Source organism: Dendrobates tinctorius, unplaced genomic scaffold, assembly GCF_039654945.1.
Source record: "Dendrobates tinctorius isolate UK_male_01 unplaced genomic scaffold, ASM3965494v1 ptg000160l, whole genome shotgun sequence".
NCBI lineage: Eukaryota > Metazoa > Chordata > Amphibia > Anura > Dendrobatidae > Dendrobates > Dendrobates tinctorius.
In genome coordinates, this window is record NW_027361827.1 from 14,279,534 (window position 1) to 14,302,500 (window position 22,967).

Here is a 22,967-nt window from a genome sequence, read left to right on the forward strand (position 1 = left end):
ACTGAGGCACAGCCATGTGTAATACCAGCATAGTCCAAAAGTAGAAAAACATTCTGCAGGAATATACAGCTCTGGCAAAAATTAAGAGACCACTGCACAGTTTTATAAAAATTAGCTTCTCTACATGTCTGACAGCCATTCCAGTCCAGTGTCAGTTGAATTCCAACCAGAGTACACCTCATTCTACTTAATGTGCTTCTAATTAGGTGATCACCTGAATCAAGTCCTATTTAAAGAAGGAAAGTATAAAAAAAACCCTGCTGTGGTGTTCACAAGCCTCTTGCAATAGGACAAGCTGGATGGCAAAGCAAGTGCTAGTAATATCCCAAAAGTAATAGGAATTAAAAAATAACTTTTAACCATGCCAAAGGAGTTGAAAAGAAAAGTCTTGCGTAAGGAAAAGAAGGGCTCAATTCTGGCTTTACTAGTAGAAGAATACTGTGAGCGTCATGTTGCCTCCATCCTTAAAATTTCTAAGATGGCAGTCCATTACAACAAGGTCAAGCAGCAGCCACTGGGAACAACAAAGCTTCAGACTGGCAGAGAGCGAAAACAACTCTCCACTGACCGGGATGACTGTCATCTTATTCGAAAGTCACTCAGCAACCGCAGGATGACATCAAGTGACCTACAAAAGGAATGGCACCTGGCGTGAAGTTCATGGCAAGAACAGTTCATAACAGGCTTTTAGAGACAGAGCTTAAGTCATGTCAAGCTAGAAAAAAGCCTTTCATCAATGAGACGTAAAGGAGAGCCAGGCTGATGTTTGCCAAAGACCATAAGGATTGGACCATAGAGGACTGAAGTAAGGTAATCTTCTCTGATGAGTCGAATTTTCAGCTTTGCCCAACACTTGAAGAGGCGTACAACTCACAGTGTCTTACACATACTGTGAAATTTGGTGGAGGATCGGTGATGATCTGGGGATGCTTCAGCAAGGCAGGAATTGGGCAGGTTAACCTTTGCGAAGGATGTATGAATCAAGCCGCATACAAGATTATCCTGGAAAAACAGTTGATCCCTTCTGCTCAGCCAATGTTCCCCAACTCTGAGGACTGTTTTTTCCAGCAGGACAATGCACCATGCCACACAGCTAGGTCAATCAATGTGTGGCTGAAGGACCACCACATCAATTCCCTGTCATGGCCAGCCCAATCTCCAGACTTGAACCCCATTGAAAACCTCTGGAATGTAATCAAGAGGAAGATGGATAGTCGCATGCCATCAAATAGACAAGAACTGCATAAATTTGTGTACCAGGAGTGGAATAAGGTCACTCAAAAGCCATGTGAAAGACTGGTGGAAAGCATGCCAAGACGCCTTAAAGCTGTGATTAAAAATCATGGTTATTCCACAAAATATTGTTTCTGAACTCTTCCTGAGTTAAAACATTAGTATTGTTGTTTCTAAATGATTATGAACTTGTTTTCTTAGCATTATTTGAGGTCTGCAAGCACTGCTTTTTTTGTTATTTTGACTATTTCTAATTTTCTGAAAATAAATACAAAATTTAGAGCTTGGAAATTCAAAGACATGTTGTCAGTAGTTTATAGAATAAAAGAGCAATTTACATTTTACTCAAAAATATACCTATAAAGAGAAAAATCAGACAAACTGAAAATTTTACAGAAATGTGGATGAAGTTTGCAAACATTCACAGATAAATAACAATACAAAACAAAAAAAACATGTTTTGGAGGAGATAGGAAACATTGCACTGTATTTCATTTGAAACTATTAAAAAATATTAGTATTTAGTATTTATTATTGCACAGAAGTGGGTGCTAAAACTATCAATATACATGGATTTTGGTGTTAGATTAATGAGAGATGATGCATATGAGATAGATAGTTCTCAATCCTTTTAGGTAATTCCCCATTAAGTAGTTCCAGCTACAGATAAAGAGAACTAGTAGTTCCTGTCTTAATTTTATTCACATTCTTTTTCATTCGATTCTACATTTAATGTCTCTTTAATTGAATTTGGTTGGCATTTAGTAGGATTAACTAGCTACAGCAAAATGTAAACTCAGTGCCAGCTCATTTAAAATATAATCAATGCAAGGGAAAAGTTGTAGCAGCGGTTTCTTCCGATATAAAAAGAGCATTTGCACTGGATAAAGTTTCTGCACCTGGGAATGATGTCACTTTCAAGCTCAAATTGACATAAAGTGTGGTGACTAGTGTTGAGCATTCCGATACCGCAAGTATCGGGTATCGGCCGATACTTGCTGTATCGGAATTCCGATACCGACTTCCGATATTTTTTCAATATCGGAATTCGGCATCGGAATCGGAAGTTCAGTTGATTGACGGCCTGACGTCATCATGATGCGCGGTGTGTGCGCATCATGATGCGCCGTCATTTCGGGCCTTCCGGGGGTCTCTGCCGGCCTGCCGGGGGGCTGTGCCGGCCTGCCGGGGGGCTGTGTGGACTGCCCGGGGTCTCTGCCGGCCTGCCGGGGGGCTGTGCCGGCCTGCCGGTGGTCTGTGCACCCTGTGGGGGTCTGTACCGGCCTGCCGGGGGGCTGTGCCGGCCTGCCGGGGGGCTGTGCCGGCCTGCCGGGGGGCTGTGCTGATGTCCGGGGGTCTGTGCAAGCATCGTCCGATGGGACTACAAGTCCCATCGGGCGATGCCTGCTACCATGACAGTGATTGACACATTAGCCAATGATGGGACAGTAGTATTCCCATCATCCGGCTAATGTGTTAAATGTTAAAAAAAAAAAAAAAAATACTACATACATACTACATGCATGCTACATACATACTACATGCTACATACATACTACATATATACTACATACATACTACATACATGCTACATACATACTACATGCATGCTACATACATACTACATACATACTACATACATACTACATGCATGCTACATACATACTACATACATACTACATGCATGCTACATACATACTACATGCTACATACATACTACATACATACTACATACATACTACATGCATGCTACATACATACTACATACTACATACATACTACATGCATGCTACATACATACTACATACATACTACATGCATGCTACATACCACTTATATACTACATACATACTACATGCATACTACATACATACTACATGCATGCTACATACATACTACATACATACTACATACATACTACATGCATGCTACATACATACTACATGCTACATACATACCACATACATACTACATACATGCTACATATATACTACATGCATGCTACATACATACTACATATATACTACATGCATGCTACATACATACTACATACATACCACATATATACTACATACATACAATACATACATAGACATACAGTACATATAACATAGAGTAACATACTTACCAATACTTGTCACATTGTTCCCCGAAGCCATTGTCTTTCCGGAATAAATATTAACATAACAAACCACAAAAATACTCACCCACGATCCGAAGCAGTCCACGAGTGTGTCCCACGACGATCTTGGGTAGAGAACGGCAGCATCAGATGATGCTGCCGTTCTCTACGGGCTGCAGGAATCCAATGACGGAAGGTAGGTATCCTTCCGCACTGTATTCCTCCGCCACTTAAAAAAAAAAAAGTCCCTAGTCTCACTTTATGCCATTGCTGCGTGGGAATTTCCCACACAGCAATGGCATAAAGTGAGACTAGGGACTTTTTTTTTTTTTAAGTGGCGGAGGAATACAGTGCGGAAGGATACCTACCTTCCGTCATTGGATTCCTGCAGCCCGTAGAGAACGGCAGCATCATCTGATGCTGCCGTTCTCTACCCAAGATCGTCGTGGGACACACTCGTGGACTGCTTCGGATCGTGGGTGAGTATTTTTGTGGTTTGTTATGTTAATATTTATTCCGGAAAGACAATGGCTTCGGGGAACAATGTGACAAGTATTGGTAAGTATGTTACTCTATGTTATATGTACTGTATGTCTATGTATGTATTGTATGAATGTATTGTATGTATGTAGTATATATGTGGTATGTATGTAGCATGTAGTATGTATGTAGTATGTATGTAGCATGCATGTAGCATGCAGTATGTATGTAGCATGCATGTAGTATATATGTAGTATGTATGTAGCATGTAGTATGTATGTAGCATGCATGTAGTATATATGTAGTATGTATGTAGCATGTAGTATGTATGTAGCATGCATGTAGTATATATGTAGTATGTATGTAGCATGCATGTAGTATGTATATGGTATGTATGTAGCATGTAGTATGTATGTAGCATGCATGTAGTATATATGTAGTATGTATGTTGCATGTAGTATGAATGTAGCATGTATGTAGTATGAATGTAGCATGTATGTAGTATGCATGTTGTATGTATGTAGCATGTAATTTTTTTTTTTTTTTTTTTTTTTTTTTTTTACATTTAACACATTAGCCGGATGATGGGACTACTACTGTCCCATCATTGGCTAATGTGTCAATCACTGTCATGGTAGCAGGCATCGCCCGAAGGGACTTGTAGTCCCATCGGACGATGCCTGCACAGACCCCCGGAGCCTGCACAGCCCCCCGGCAGGCCGGCACAGCCCCCCGGCAGGCCGGCACAGCCCCCCGGAGCCTGCACAGCCCCCCGGCAGGCCGGCACAGCCCCCCGGCAGGCCGGCACAGCCCCCCGGAGCCTGCACAGACCACCGGCAGGCCGGCACAGACCACCGGAGCCTGCACAGACCCCCTGGCAGGCCGGCACAGCCCCCCGAAAGGCCCGTACAGACCCCAGAGAGGCTGTACAAGGGCAGGAAAGGGTTTTTCTTATTCCGATACCGGAAGTCCCATAGACTTGAATGGGACTTCCGGTATCGGAATCGGCGATACCGATACTTTTTTTAAAGATCGGCCGATACCATCCGATACGATACTTTGAAGTATCGGACGGTATCGCTCAACTCTAGTGGTGACTAAAAACAGTCTTTATAGATAGCACTTAGGATAATAATTATTACCACCATTCATGTCTATAACAGGTTATAAAGGACCACGAAATTGAAAACAAGAGCAATGGTAAAAAAATGAAAAATGGAAAAATATTGATAATTGTGTAACAAGAAGTTGAGATTTTCTCCATCACATTAAAATGTATATGCAAATAATTGCTTATCAAAAAAGATCATTGATAATGAAATCTCTTCTTTGACATCTCTGATGTTTGATTGAACTCCACTTATAATACTAGAATCACTTCTGGCTAGACTTGTTAAGTTGCATGTGACTCACTTTCCATAGACTTACTGTCATGATCCAAGGTGGATCTGACAAGTAAATGGACAAAGTGAACTTTTTTCCTTTGGCTTGGTGCCAAAGTGGTGTGATTGCCCCCGGTGGACATTAGAATTATTACACGTGGTGTCGTTCATTCTAAGTTGCCCCGGTGGTGGTGAGCGGTAGTGCACTTTAGTTTCTTTGGTTTAATGTGCACGTAATTATAAATCAGGTGTGAGGCTCTATAAAAGAGTCAGGTGTGTTCAATCACTGTTGGTGATATTGTGAGTTAGTCATTCTCAAGGAAGCCTGGGTGAAAGAAGGAGCTGGGCAGCCCAGCTAGAGGGGTTGAGTCAGCTGTGGAGTCTGCGTGGAGGGCTGGCATGGCGTGGTTGAGTCACAGTTTATGGTGTCAGCAGGAAGTGCTTGCATGGCTTGGTGGAGTGGCGACGATGGTGAGAGTTGCACTCAGCATGCTGGTCTTGGTTGCTGAAAACTAGACTCAAGCATGCTGGACTTTTTGGCAGAAGCTGGACTCATCTTTGGGACTCTGTTTACAGGGCAGCTGCAACTGGTGGTGGACTCTGCTCCAAGGCTGCACTATGGTGATGGATCCGGTAATGGTGATGGATCCGGGTGGAGGAGAAGATGCACGCAGGTGGTGGGCTCTGTTGCTAGGAGCGTACGCAACAGAGCAAAGATAAGTGGTGCTCCCCCTGTATTGTCATTTTCCCTTGTGTGTGTTTAGTGCAGTGGTGGGATTAGTTTCCGCACCAACCAATTCCCTAGTGAGGGTTTAGGGTCAGGGCGAGACAGGGTTTTAAGGTTCCTGTGCGTCGCCCGGTGCGGAACCGGCATAGGGAACGTTAGGAGTGCAGGGACTCTGGCTCAGGGGAGTGCAGGAGGTCTCCTCATCCCTATTCCCTATTGCAGGGCCCACCATTGTTAATGTTACCCAGGTTCCCCTTTATTATTTAAATTCGCCTTACTGGAGGCGGGGTTTCCAGACTATTGTATAAATACGTGTAATACCTAAATTCGCCAGTTAGAGGAGGTGTATCCAGCTGCACGTCTTATTATTTAAATTTGCCCAACTGGAGGCGGTGTATCCAGGGTCACGTGTGTCATATGGGTTCGCCTTGCGGTGCTCGCTGCGTCCAGACACACGTGACCGTGACACTTCCATGGGTCTCATTTGAGTGCAACTTATCTGTGACTTTTTTACAGTAAAAATACAGCTATAATATATGTGTTACTCAGATGTATTTGTTGCATGGCTTCTCTGAGAATTGCTCTCCTCCATCATATATCACCATGTAGCTCTGGGTTGCCAGCTTGACTTTTTATTTTTTTCTGGACAGCTTATCAAAAAATTATGAACAGACAATATTTTTTATGAGCACACTGTAAAATCATAATTAAAAAATTCATAATAAATCATTATGATTATATGTGTTACATGTCTACAGCCCATAAATCCTATATGAAGACATCAGCTGCAGTCACTGTAAACTGTAAAATTATGATAATTACAGTAAAAATAATCTGTACAAGTTTCTTCAGCTTCAAAAAAATTACGAACATCTTAAAAATAATTTACAGTCAATACAATAAAGTGCCCTATTTTTGCGAGATGTCTTGAAATTTCTGGATGGTTGGAAATACTGGTAGCCCCAGCTTTAATCATTGAATTGAGGCTCTTCATTCCTTCCCACTACAGATATTTAGGAAACAATGGGGCGTTCTTAAAGATCTCAATGAATTTGAGCGTGTTCGTGTAATAGGAAGCCACGATTGTAAGAAATCAGCTCATTAAATTTATTCCATTCTACATATTTTACAGACAAATGTAAAAAGCATTTATTGAAAACTGGAAGCATTTAGGAACTACAGTAACTCAGTCAAGAGTGGCAGACTATGTACTGTAAAGCTACAGAGCGGGGTCGCCGAGTGCTTAAGTACATAGGGCCTGATTATTTATCTGTGATTTATTGAAGCTACTTTTGTTCTTATTTTTTTGCCTTGTGGTATTCGCTGATGTTTTTGTGCCAAACTCTTCAAAATGGCACATGCAGTTCACGACTTCAGCGCAATCTCAAAAAGGCTCTTTATTTATGTCTTCAAACGTTTTTCTAATGTTTCAGTACCAAAAGTTGCAAAGTCCTTGAAAAAGTTGCAAAAATGCACCAAATTAAAAGCTCCCCCAGAAACCTTACCCAGGGTAAGGAGAGTAGGGGTGGACTGGAGGGAGATACGCCCAAAAAAATTTAATTAGATAATAATCACATTTCGTGAATCTTTCAAAATTATCAGGATACGCAAAGGTATCAAGGAAAAAATACTTGAAAAAGAAAAAGTTAAAAAGTGGAGCAAAACTTATAAAATAAGGCACAAACGCTAAAGCCACTAAAATGCAAAACTGAAAAACAAAAAAATTACAAATGTTTAAAAGTGGTCAACGATCTGCTGACTCAATAGCTGCAGAAATCCAAACCTCCTCTGTCAGTTACATCAGCACAAAATCTGTGCACCAGGAGCTTCATGGCACGTGGCCCCAGCATGCAAACCTTACATGACCAAATACAATGCCAAGCATCTGATGTAGTGGTGTAAAGCTGCCACTGCTGGACTCTAGAGCAGTGGAAATGGAGTAAAAAATCATGCTTCTCTATATGGCATTCTGATAGACAAGTCTGGGTTTGGCGAATGCCAGTAGGACATTACCTGCCTGACTGCATTGTGCCAAATGTAATTTGGTTGAGGAGTTAATATAGGAATGTATTTTGATATTGCTCTCTCCTATTAGTTGTGTGTATATTGTTTGCACCAGTCATAAGCAATCCATCTTCCCATGCACAGATCCAACTTGTGAGGCATCAAGAACAAGTATTCAAAGTCATCATTAGCGTCTGACTTCACAAATGCTCTCCTGAATGAATGGGCAAAAATTCCCACAGGCACACTCCAAAATCATGTAGAAAGTGTAGAGGCATGGAAGCTGCTGTAACTTCAAAGTTGGAACCATCTCCATGTTAATACTCATGGATTTAGGATGTGATGTCAGAAGCTCTTGTAGGTGCGATGTGTAAGTGTTCCGATATTTGTGTCTATATAATGTTTGTATAAATTCATTGTATAAATATATCTCAATAATGATTTAGGATATTCAGAAAGTGATTCACAAACTCATGTTAAATTAAATAAAGCCTAAGTCCAGCCAAACACGAAAAAATGTCTGTGTTCCTCAGTTCCTGACTTTGTACAACCTTCCTATGATAAACTCTCGACTTTATCTCCTATGATAGGAAGTATCTGGAATCCGGTATATATATATATCCATACCAGTTAATCACGGAGAGCCCCACCCCTCCTCTCCTATCACTCTCACTGTGCATAGACACATTTCCCCTAGTATGTGACCTGATACTGTATATGAAGTCAGGGATCTGTCAAGTGATTGAGCATCCCCAACATATAATGTTCAATATATTCCAAAAAAAATGCAAATCTTTATTTGTAAAGCAAGTTGAAATAAATATGCTGGGAAATGTAGTTTAATAGTGAAATTGGTAATGGAAGAAGTAACTAGCTTTTACTGCAGCTTGGTTTTCGGGATGACAGGAGCTACCCATGATATATCTGATTGATTTATTGCATACGCCGACACACAGATTCTAATTTCTGTTGGAGAGTATCAGATATTAAAGTCATCAGCCATTTCTGGGAATAAAAATAGGCAAATGCAATTGAATGTAAACATGTGTCTATTATTTCCAGTGTTGTCATGATCCATGGGAATCTAAATTGGGTGTATTTACCCAAAAGTCAAAATTCTAAAAGTATTATTTAGCTATGTTATGGTGATCAGATATCTAATATTTTGACCTAAAAGTATTTTGTCTGCAGCACACTCTGTTATATCCGTGGGACCAAATATTCTGTTCAGCTTGAGTCTATTAATGAATATAATCTACGTTCCGAGCTAAAGGAGAGCGAGCTCAGGGCCGCTGTACAAGGTGTCAACTGAGGCTGCATGTGTTAGACCATTATAAGGATATGTTCACATGCATCAAGATAGCAGCAGACATTTCTGCAAATGTCACATACATTTGAATGAGGTTGGTAAAAATCCATGTGTATGCTATAGAAGCAAACTCTCTTCACATGTATGGAACTGATTTTCAGTTACAGTCATTTCTGCAGTAATCTCCCATACTCCTCAGTCAATACTCAGTTGAATGGGTTTTACCCTTGCTGAAGCATTACAACATGTTCAGAATCTGTCATTTATAGCATCATTTCTAAAGTTTGTTCTAATTATCTCAAAGAAGCACCCATAGAACCTCATACACATACAGTAGCATTTCTTGTACTAGAGAGTCCAAACTTTCCAGGCATTATTACCTCCTTCTTCTCGCATGCTAAACACCAGGTCTCCTGCTTTAGAGCTATTGGCTGCTAATTTATGTACTGCATTTTGTGCATAAACTTTAGACAAACCACCAACTTGAAAACATATAGACACAAGTATAACCATACCATATTTCTCATTGTTTTATCTGCGGCTCTTTATAAACATATTTCTGTTTCTATTGATCTGCTAGCAACATCAAATGTAAAAGGGAGTAAAATTTGTGTCAGTATTTTGTAGCCTCTGGGCAGTGCACTGTGATCCTCAAACTATCTGGGGCATCACCAGTGTTTTTTCTAATTAGTAGCCCCCGCAATATCATTATGTTGGGCATGACACGCGCACACCATTTTATGGACATACTAATCAGAAGAGGCACAGGAGATGCCGATGGTAGCAGGAAGCTTCCAGTGCTCTGGTCCAGCAACCATAAAATAATGACCACTGGACAACAGTCCTGCAAGTCTTTTTCTTCTACTCTAGTCAATATACATAACGCATTACTAAAAAAATTGTCAGCTTTGATACATTCCGTAAAATATGCTAATGTTATTGTAATATTACATACACTCCTCAACATTGAAATTGCAACACCAAGAAGAAAAGTTGTGGATTTATGGGAATCACAGGATGGATAGACATGGTAATGATACGTAAATGATGAAAAAATGGAAACAAAACTTTCAAAACATCTATATACTGTATATTTAGTATCGAGTATGAACCCCATGTGCAGAAATCCACACACTTACACTTATTGGCATGTTATCAGTGAGGTTACTAATGGTTGTTCTGTCATACTGAATGCACTTCAGCATGCAAATCATCAAGATTCACTGCTGGCAGCTCCCTGGTTAATTTCCAACCAATTGTGTCCCAGCTTTGCTTGATGGGAAATAAATCCAAAGATGCTGCAGGCCATGGTAGCACATTTTGGTCAAAAAAGGCTGCTCAGGTTAGGATGAGCAACGTGCGGCCTGATGTTGTCTTGCTGAAAAACTAATCCTGGGACACGTTGGAGAAACGGTTGAACCACCAATTGGTAGTAGCATGCGGCTCTTCTTTTGATTAGCTGACCTATCAAAATGTCATCATTGTGGAGTGTTGCATCAAGCCGACTAATCAAAAGAGATGCAGATGCCATCAAGGAAAAGGTGGGAGCCAATGGCTTGGGATCTGGGGATAAATTTGCACCTACTCTATTGTATATTCATTATTTGACAAAACGTATGTTAGGAGTATCTCATTGAAAACGGCAACCATTTTCCAAACTCTATGGTATAAACATAGTAAGATTTTTTTTTTTACATAGTTACATAGGTTGAAAAAAGACCTAGGTCCATCAAGGTCAACCTTCAAATTCTCTGTTTGTGCTAAAAAAGCCATTGAAAAATGTTTTTGTCTTGCTGAAAAACTAATCCTGGGACACTTTGGAGAAACAGTTGTACCGCCAATTGGTAGTAGCATGACCAAATCAATGCATCATCAAGCTGTCAGTGTAGCTGAAATGAAGACTAGAAGGGTCTGGCTACTGTGTATTATGCCACCTCACACCATAACCCAGAGAGTAGAATCTATGTAACATTACTTCATGGTCTGTAGACCAATCTCTAACTATCATTGCATCAAAAACAAAAGCAGTATTCATCGCTGAAGAGGAAAACTTTTCATTCAAGCCTCCACTGCTCCACTCCAGCCAACGCCATGTGAAGAGGACTTCACATAGGAATGTTGCAATGGTTCTTTCCCTGAATTATGGTATGGAGTGGTATAATGTCAGTGCACCCTGTTAGTCTTTATTCCATGATCACTAACAGCTCGATGTTACTGTGATTTGGAGGTTGAACTATTGATATGTTCATTTCTCCAGAGTGTCCTACTGTGTGGACCTTTCATGATCTAAATGTGCTACCGTGGCCTGCAGTATCTATGGACTTGTCTTCATCAAGGTGTGTAAGTTCATGTATTTCTGCGTGTGGTGCTTATATTTGATACAGAATAAACTGAGATGGTTTTGAAAATTTTGTTTCCATTTTTTTCAGCATTTGCATATTGTTTCAATGTTGAGGAGTATAAAATGTTATATTACCATAAGTACATATGTAATATTGTATGCCATAATTGGTGCAAATCAATTCTCACATCCCATTCTATGGGCCACAACATTGGTCTGTGCCCATTGGCCTGAAGAGAGATTACCACCTCCTGCTGACATCTGTGGCTCTTCTTTTGATTGGCTGACCTATCACGATGTCATCATTGTGCAGTGTTGCATCAGGCCGACTAGTCAAAAGAAGAGATGCAGATGCCATCAAGCAAAAGGTGGGAGCCAATTGCATGGGATCTGGGGATAAATTTGCACCTACTTTATTGTATATTTATTATTTGGCAAAAAGTATGTTAGGAATAGCTCATTGAAAACGGCAACCATTTTCCAAACTCTATGGTATAAATATAGTAATTAAGTTTTTTTACATAGCTACATAGGTTGAAAAAAAATCTAGGTCCATCAAGTTCAACCTTCAAATTCTGTGTCTAAAAAAAAAAACATTCAAAATATTATTTCATTTTTTTCTAGATTTAATATATTATGTATGATTGATGCATAGCATACAAGTTAACAGGCTAACTTTCAGCTGGGTAAATGGTGGACTATGGCTAGTCACTATATGCTTCCATACAGCAGTTAGAAACATTTATCAACTGATGTTTCATTTTTTCATGTCATATTTGAAGCAAAGTTGAAATCTTTAACATGTATGGATAGACAAAATGGCCCAAGACCAAAACCGATACTTAAACCTAGATAACTACATCTCTGCCCGACTACTTGCCAATGTGAAAACATCTTGTCTGAATCATTTCTCAACATGAGCCCTATTTTTCTTTTGTGTATAGTGTATTGAGTACCAGTTGGGGTCCAGCCGCTGGGAACAGCACCAATTGGCAGACTGGAGAATTTTTATCCCAAATCAATACACTTTTAACCCAGTTACAAAATGAAGCGGCAGGTCCGACAAGAACTCCATTAATTCTCCATGGGGCTGCCAGAAAAAGCTGAGTGTAGGGAATGGAGTAACAGTTGGATTTGCTGCTCCATTCTATCAGGTGTAAAAGTTCCCTGTTCTGTCGATCAGTGCGGGTCCCAGCAGTTGGTCCCACCAATCAATATGTTATCATATAACTTATTCTTCAATGTACAACATATTAGATATAGCTAAACCCGTGCATGCTGGTCCCATCAAGCACATTTGATAATAGTTATTGTGATAGAATGATTCCTCTGCCTATGTACAGCAGTTCAACAAAATGTGCGACTGGTAAATGAGTATGGCCTAAGCAGCAATATGTCTCATATGCCATATACAAGATACATTGCTACTGTGTATCTGACTATGAAAATGAGCCAACACGATGCACAGGCAGCAGAGAAAGCAAATGGATTACTTAGCTCTATACCTAGAGGTAACCTTTTCGAAAGAGGGAAACTTTGATCCCACAGGATAGAGCTCTAGTGAGACCACATGACAAATATTGTGCTCAGTTTTGGAAACCTCGCCTGCAAAAAAAATATTAATAATAATGTTTCTTAATGTGATGTAGGAGCATCCATATTGTAAGTAATTATTGATAATTATAATTCATACGCATTACTCTGCTTTATTTCACTCATTAGAGTTCTGCAAATATATTCAAACAAACCTACTAAAACCGCGTTAACAGAAAAAGTGACATTGTTGCCCATAGCAATTGATCATAGCTTAGCTTTCAACAGTTGTCATGGGCAACAATACTAGTTCTATTCTTTTACATAGTTTTCATACATGAGGCCTATTCTGCAGCAGATGAAGAGACCACATTGACCCCTTCATCAATTTAGTTCTGAGCATCAACCGTGTTACTATCTAGATTATATTCGCATGAAATAGAAAATTTGAACTTGAACTTGCTGGTCGCCCACTGATAAATCTGTAACAGGACTCCCAACTATCACATGGCATGTGCAATACTGGTATGCTATTATCTAATAGAAAGGACATTGTGCCCCATTGCATTAGTGCAACTACTGCTCCCCCAATAGTCACACCCCTGAAGGGCACTGACAGTGTCTGTCATGATAAAAGATGATGAGGCCTACACAGACATCATAGTACATTCTGCAAATTTAAGAAGCAAACTTTAATTTCAGGGTTTCTTTTCTTTATAATTTAATGTTTTTAAGCAAGTTTCTAACCAGATATATTGCAACTCATTTTCATTAGAATAAATCCACAGTAATCTCAAATATGCCACAGAATTCTGAATCTGTGTCAGAGTTTACTTGTATTGCCTTTCTAGAATATAACAAAAAACAATATTGACAACAGATATTGAACTAGTGTTGGATCTCTCCGGGTACTTAAATTCTCCGATGGTAACGTGGGTGTCCTTATGAAAGTGCCATGATCACCACCATCAGAATTAATGAATTACCCCCATTGTGCAGTCTTTACAAATGACCAATTATACAACAGTGAAATGTCGTTTGGGATACAAGTGACACAAGCCTTTGTTAAAAAGTCAATAATAATGAGCTGTAAGTCTTTATTCATAGTGTTTTAAATTCAGCTTACATCATTAATTTCTACTTAGCTTCATTACCTCTCAAACACTGGTGTCAACTAGGTGGGGACCTTAGAAAACCATAATTTAATCCTTTCTGTGCCAAACTGGCCTGGGATACAGTAGAAATGGGGTTATACTTGACAAACATATTTCTACAGAATTCTAAAAAAAACCTCACACACAGACTGTATAATATATATATAATATATACCATATATATAATGGAGGCAGTAGTCACAGGGACCAAGTGAAAAAAAGTGATTTATTCGCCCGTTCATCTAAGTGCAATATTTCAGCTTTAGTTGAGAGTTTGCAAGTTACTTGGAAAAGGATTCAGTTGGCAACCTTGAACTTTTAGAATCAATCTATAAAACTCCACACTTCTTCACCTGAACTCTTTAAGTGCTGCCTCCATTTTGCGTTTTTTGGATGATCAGAGTACTGTCTGCTTGGTTACTTCCAAGAATGAAGATTGTTCTGCTATTTTATGTATAAAAATATACGTGTATGTGAAAGTATAAATATATTGTACACAGATAGATTTGATTGCATGTGTATAATATATATATATATATATATATACACATATACGACTCCAAGTGTGAACCTTTATATATATATATATATATATATATATATATATATATATGTGTGTGTGTGTGTCAAAGTAAACAACAAAATAGCAACAACCCAACCATGTGAGCGCAGATTTTCAGATTCACTGGTAATCAAATTCCAAAATGCGAGTAGTAAAAATGGAGCCAGCAAGTCCTTCAATAAAAGTTAGTAATATATTTATACTATGGCTAAGGTATGCAACATTTCGGCTCTAACACTAAGTTTTTCTCACGTGATAGAGCCGAAACTTCAAATACCTTTGGCATGGAATAAATATTTCTTTAAGTTTTCCTGAAGCACATGCTGCCTTCATTATTTATTTATATATATATATATATATATATATATTCATTCATTCATTCTAAATTGCTTGCCCTTTACATTTGGAAATGTTATAGGAAAGGATGACTTTGTCACCTGGAGTTGCTATTTCAAGTCTATGCTTATGATATGAACTATATGCAAAAATGCAAAGACACAGATAATATGGCCTTCTTTATACTAATCAAAAACAATAGAGCTAACTGCTACTGTACTGCATTAACAATGCTCAACATAAAGCAAGTTTCCTCAGAACATAAATTAACCTGAATAGAATATTTATTGTATTAATGTTATCTAAATGTAACAAAAACTACAAACCATTGCAAATATAAATATGATCATATCAGCACTGTGGCAATTTTAGAACTAGTGAACTATTTGGCCTAGATGGCAGTGCACTAGCTCAGCAGCTTGGGGGGCATATGCAATATACTAACAACATCAGAGAAACCTGAACACTAAATTGCATCTATTTATTTTATTATTCTGTGAAGGTTCTTATCTTTTTTATATTATTGTCTACATAGAAGTGGTATATTATACAGACAGAGCAGTCATTATTGGGGTCTACACTTTGTGAGAGACCCCATGATTTTCTATTCTTTATATTTGAACGATTTTTTCTTGAATTTTTATGTTCTTACACTTATTATATAGTGCCAAGGAAGATGATGGCGCTGTAGAAATAGATGCTAATTATATAAACTTTACTATTATCAAGCTTCATATTTCTATTATTAATTTTGTTTTTTATTACTCGATGTTTGTTCAGCCATTTCTACCTAACATTGCATCAATACTTCTGTTCTGTTGGACAATGTTTTAATTCGAAATATTCCGCATTGACTTCTGTTTGTTTCCAGTCATTTACCTAATTAGAGATTCCAAGCTCTTTTTGATTTTAAGAAAAAATATATATAAAATAAGTTTTTCTAGCTAAGCTTAGCCTAAAAACATCTGCCCTGGGAAAGCAGATCTGTACCTTTAACATGACATCCACACTGAGCCACACAGCAGATTGTATAGTATGAGACAGTGACCCAGCTGGGGAAAGATATTATCTGTAGCCGTTAATCATGTAAGGTTCACCTATGTTGCACAGTGAATCGCATTAAAACAAACTAATCAAGTGTGATTAATAGCATTTAGAGTTGATTCAATATTGAAGCGTATTTTATGCAAAACCATTGAGAGTTTCTATTAAACAGGAGCTCAATCAGCATAGCGGCCATTTAAATAGCTGTTTTTGAAATAAGGACAAGGCCAAGGGCTGAAATACGGAGGAGGGGGGGTAGACCAGCCACGACCAGCTATGCGTCAGACATTCTGCCTTAATTAATGTAGTTTTAAAATAAAACCTTATCATGGGGGTAAATGTATCATCTATTTCTGAGGGACCAGGACACATTCTGGTGCAGGTGGTCCATCAGAAGCTGAGGACATTAGCTTCTGCTCCCTTTTGTCCTGCTCTATGCCTTGCCCTAGAGAATAGCCAATGGGTGCATTGTTGTGTGAAGAGAAGACTATGCTGTGGGTTTTATTATATAGTATTCCATGATTTAGTTAAATAACAGTATTTATTTTAGTATAGTACTTACAGCCCAATGTACTGCATGTATGACCAGTGGGGTACAGCTTGTCCATAAAGTTGCAGTGATTTTTCAGTCAGTACCATATATTAAATTCAGTTTGCTTCTTTACTATTTTTGTCGTTTGCAACTTTCTTTGAAATCTAGTTGCATTTTTTTTATCACAATTCATTAAATATTATTTGTAGTATAAGCTGCATATATTATCTAACTCGTGATGATGTGTTAATATGAGGTCTGTTTCTTTATCTCAGATTCTAAATACGTGCTAAATCAGTGTTTAGCGCTTAAATTTAAAATCGTAATACATTTCCAACAGAACAGTAAGTTTTCTCTTAAAAAAAGTCATTTCGCACTATTGCGGCATAGCTTCTGATTTTAACCCTATGCTGAGGTCTGAGCAGAAGTCTGCAGGGAACTTAAGCATCCGTCACTTTTCTACTGCTCAATAAATCATCTAAATAGTCAAATTCTTAATGTATGACTGAAATTGACAAATAATAAAGATGCAAGGGGTTATGTGATCAAGTGATTAAGTAAAAATCAATATTTCCATGAGAAGGCCCTCCACTGTGGCAATTGCTCTGCTGGATACAGTAGAGAGATTTTGATTAATATACTAGAAGTGAAATCTAAAGCGAATATATAAACAACAGTGACAGCTGTTGGGATGTGCCTGGCGGTGGTAGAGGGCACAAATCAAATGTGAGACCCTTTGTCTGCCAGTGATTGGTTCCATCCTCTAGGAGGAGGATCATTTAATATGGGGTTTATCTGTTGACTGTGCAAACACAAAACACTGTCTTTGCATTAAAAAAACCTACATATACTAGACATGTATTTTAAAAAGCAAGCCCAAGTGATGTTGCACTAATAATGATGCTGATTATCATAGTTCATAAAAGTTTTGATATTTAATTCATGCCTTATTAAAAATGAATTCAGTAGTTCATTAGATTTTTTTTTATTTAAAGATTCCAAAAAAAATAATAATAATCTGCCTTGAGACATTAAAAAATTCAAGGTGATATTAATACTTAGATGGTAAATGGTATAATATGGGATTTGTTTATATAGTGGACAGGTACACTGGACAACAAACTGAAATCTTTCAATTACTGTGAAGGACCTTGTCCTCAGTGCCCATTTTAATCTCTACCAGGGAAATGTTAGCCACATTAAAATGCCACTTCTTCATGCAGAATCCATAAATCATTCACTTCCTAAACTTACAGTACTACATCATTTTTCCCTTAATCAAAATAATTAGAATATACAAAATGTTTACTTGTTTGAGCCCGTCATAAACTTCCATTAGAGATTCTTTTTATCTCTCTGTGCACTAAATAAGTAAATATATATATATACACATATTTAATTATATATATATATATATATATATATTTATAGTATAAACAATGCATGTTAAGCTATATAGTTATATAACTCCAATATATGGAATAGCCTAATTAATTAGTTTTACTAAAATGAAAAGTAAGCCCATACTATAGTATGCTTAGCACTGGAGTGAAAATAATAATAATAGCATTGATTACAAAATATTTAGTAAAATATATATATATTATTTTTTATCTATCTATATATATATAAATAAAAATTGATATATATATATTAGTAAATATATACATAAAAAATAATATATATATATATATTTTAGTAAATATATACATAAAAAAATAATATATACATTTTAGTAAATATATATATATATATATAGTCTACTAATAAGGGGGCTATGGAATCCATTTATGAAAAAAAGGCAGTACATTTTTATTTTTGGATGCTAGATAGAAAATTCCCTACATTCTATATACAATGAATAGTAACCAATGTGCAGCAATATCTGCAATATAGAAAGATTGTAGCTAGTTAGCAATGTGCAGTATGGAGCAGATGAGTACAGAGGAGGGGGTCTTCATGTGCCACTGAGCAGGAGGCAGTAAATGTTACTGTATTTCTTTCTAATAAAGCCTAGCCAGGGTTTCCCCTCTGTGTATAATACAGCCCCTCACACCCTGCCGTATTTGCACCATCCCTGCAGTATACATGTATAGCACTGCCTAGCTATAGTGGTTGTGCCTTTGCCCAGTGCAGCTATTGTTGAGTGGGTATCAGGGAATGTGCTCTGCCTAATTGATTTTATCAGCTCATCGCCTTCTGTCTGCAGGTTGCACTTACATCATATCCAATAATAGTGTAATACTGACCTACACTACATGCACAATCTAATATCACACTATAACCATGAGCTCTGACTATTTAATATGATAGTTGGCTGCTGGTGGCCCATAATATAGTCCTCAAGTTAAAGGTGGGATTTTATCTGGCAAGGACTGGTAATATTTAGTTTAACATACACATGATATTTGCTGCAATTATTCCAATCATTTCTCCATTGTAAAAATTAAGATGGATATTCATGAATTTATTTATTTGTATTTTTCTTTTTTTTTTTTTACCAGCCCAGAGGAAGCCGACAAGTATCGATGTACTTTCAGGGCAGAGGGATCAGCAATGTTTGCAGGACAAGGAGGCCATGTAAATAAAAGGCGCAGGGATGAGCTGGATGTGTCGCATGAGTGATTCTCTAGTCTGGCATTCCGGCCACGGACACTGAACACAACTTGTGCACTTGCTTCCTGTGGCTACAGCATGCACACAAGCCGCATCCAGGGAGGAGATGTGTCTGTACACATGTAGCGGACAGCACCCTCATTCTGGAGGCTGGGGAAACTACGAGAGCTGGGGCTCACTGCTGCACCAACACAGATAGGATGAGATCGGAAATATACAGTGCATAGTTTACTGTTTTTTCTCCTTACTCTATTTAAATTAAAAAAATGAATAATATTCTAAGAGGATGTCTAACCTGAGCATTAAACAGGGAAGGGAAATTATTTAGATATATAAATTAATATAAGGAACAATTGGGGCAAACTGATATGTGTGATAGTGTGATATATACATATATATATATATATATATATATATATATATATATATATATCGATCACATGTATGTCTATCTGTGTATTCATATATATATATATTTATAGTATTTTAAAGTACCTGTGGTAAAAAAAAGGTTTAGTTCCTAGATAATACTGCTTCTATTATTTCGGATCAGTATATAGATCCATCCCTATATAAACAGAATGCACATGGCTCGCTTAACACTTTGTTCTCCTGTGCCTGAGCATTTAAGCGATTGACAGCATTTCTGGAACACGGCAATTGTTTCCACTGGTTCTAGAGACCCAAATACGTCCAAACCCCATCGGTACAAAGGTGCTGCATTACTAGTTATGGGCTCCTACCACATACCAAATATTACATTACAAATAATAATAATAATAATAATACCTGAATAAGACAATTATATTTCATTTCATAAAGTAGTAGTGACTAGAATGCAATGAGGTACACATTGGTGGCTATAGTAGGAGCTGGGACTTGTGTGCGATCTGATGCAGCAGCCATGCAGTGACAGGTCAGTGGGGAAGTGAACGAGCAGCCTACTTACTATGCATTGCTGCGAACGGGTCGTGCTTACAGTGTATTTCCATCGGAGCGATCCCGGGTGAGGGCAGCGTGAGTGGAGCAATCTCCGGATTAATGCTCGGGATCCAGTGCAGCGAGCCCTCAGGTGCTCAGTGACCGATCTGTCGGCATGGGCTGTGCACTCACTTCATCGCTGCACTGGGATCTAGGGGGAACGAGCCCACTCACTGTACAATCCTAGCCATACAGACACAGGTGGGCACCCTGCTCTACAGCACAGTGTCCAGTGACCGGCCAGCCACCTCCCCGGCTCTCATATATCACATCAGCCCCAGGCAGGGGGAGTCCAGGGGATGCAGGAAGAGGCCCCTTCCGGTGCTTCCAGATCTCAGGAAAAGTTTCTTGGCGAGCAGCTTGTAGATCATTGAGCGGTCCTTGTGAGACGGAAAGTAGCCCCAGCTGTGGCAGTCACTTTGTGTGGTGAAAACTCCCGGTAAGCAGATGGCCAGGCTTCGCTAGGACAGTGAAGGTATGTGCCGTGCAGCAATCTCTTTGCTGCTGCTGTAGAGGCGGCTGCTCCTCCAGATCAGCACTGACTTGTGTGCGGCGCCTTTCAGGACCTGTTTCAAGTGGACAGCGCTCGGGGCTAAGCTGTGCCGGCGGGGGGCGGGGCCTGCTGCAGGGCGCCACGTCAATCACCCCACATCTGTCATTCACCAAAGAGAAATGTGGGCGGCGCTTATCTTTGATTGGACAATTACAGAGGGCGTGAAGCTAATGAATTTCTATTGGCTCTCGGCGTGCGAATAAGAAGAACCAATGGCAGCGCTGCGTGACGTCACGTTCATTGACAAACGACTGGAAGTGGGGAGAAGTGAGTGTAGCAGAGCGAAAGCCTTGACCGCGAGTAATGGGAGACCTGCGGGACGGGATCTGCCGCCAAGGGCACAGCTAACACCTGCCCATGTGCCACTGCTCATCAGGGGTTAACCGGCACATCTGTGCCCGGCACTGTGTGTACACTGCCCTCCAAAGAGATTTACTTTCTGTGCTGGTATTTGGAAATTATACAGCACTGATACATAGCGTTATATTGTAATCACTAATCGTGTAAATATATACTGTATGAGTGTGTATATGGATGTGTGTGTATGTGTATACTTGCATATGTATATGTGTGTGTATACTTGTATGTGTGTGTATATATATGTGTGTGTGTGTGTGTGTGTGTGTGTGTGCGTATATACTTGTATACATAAATATATATGCGTGTGTATATACTTGTATATGTATGTGTGTGTGTGTGTATATAATTGTATGTATGTGTATGTGAACATATGAGTGTGTGTGTATCTATTTGTATATGTATATATATGTGTATACTTGTATATGTATATATATATATGTGTGTATACTTGTATATGTACATATATATGTGTATACTTGTATTTGTATATATATATGTGTGTGTATATACTTGTATATGTATGTGTGTGTGTATATAATTGTATGTATGTGTATGTGAACATATGAGTGTGTGTGTATCTATTTGTATATGTATATATATGTGTATACTTGTATATTATATATATATATGTGTATACTTGTATATGTACATATATATGTGTATACTTGTATTTGTATATATATATGTGTGTGTATATACTTGTATATGTATGTGTGTGTGTATATAATTGTATGTATGTGTATGTGAACATATGAGTGTGTGTGTATCTATTTGTATATGTATATATATGTGTATACTTGTATATGTATATATATATGTGTATACTTGTATATGTACATATATATGTGTATACTTGTATTTGTATATATATATGTGTGTGTATATACTTGTATATGTATGTGTGTGTGTATATAATTGTATGTATGTGTATGTGAACATATGAGTGTGTGTGTATCTATTTGTATATGTATATATATGTGTATACTTGTATATGTATATATATATATGTGTATACTTGTATATGTACATATATATGTGTATACTTGTATTTGTATATATATATGTGTGTGTATATACTTGTATATGTATGTGTGTGTGTATATAATTGTATGTATGTGTATGTGAACATATGAGTGTGTGTGTATCTATTTGTATATGTATATATATGTGTATACTTGTATATGTATATATATATATATGTATACTTGTATATGTACATATATATGTGTATACTTGTATTTGTATATATATATATATGTGTGTATATACTTGTATATGTATGTGTGTGTATATAATTGTATGTATGTGTATGTGAACATATGAGTGTGTGTGTATCTATTTGTATATGTATATATATGTGTATACTTGTATATGTATATATATATATATGTATACTTGTATATGTACATATATATGTGTATACTTGTATTTGTATATATATATATATGTGTGTATATACTTGTATATGTATGTGTGTGTATATAATTGTATGTATGTGTATGTGAACATATGAGTGTGTGTGTATCTATTTGTATATGTATATATATGTGTATACTTGTATATGTATATATATATATGTGTATACTTGTATATGTACATATATATGTGTATACTTGTATTTGTATATATATGTGTGTGTATATACTTGTATATGTATGTGTGTGTGTATATAATTGTATGTATGTGTATGTGAACATA

At 37.9% G+C, this 22,967-nt stretch overlaps 1 protein-coding gene across 1 annotated transcript in view; it reads right to left on the reverse strand.

Annotated features, from left to right (window-relative positions):
- Positions 1-20,911, reverse strand: part of PAX5 (paired box 5) — a 402,829-nt gene extending 381,918 nt beyond the window's left edge. The window contains exon 1 of the mRNA XM_073549659.1: positions 20,325-20,911. Within this exon, the coding sequence (XP_073405760.1) occupies positions 20,325-20,367 (43 nt within the window). The 5' untranslated portion in view covers positions 20,368-20,911. The remainder of the gene's footprint in view (positions 1-20,324) is intronic.
- Positions 20,912-22,967: the final 2,056 nt, after the last annotated feature.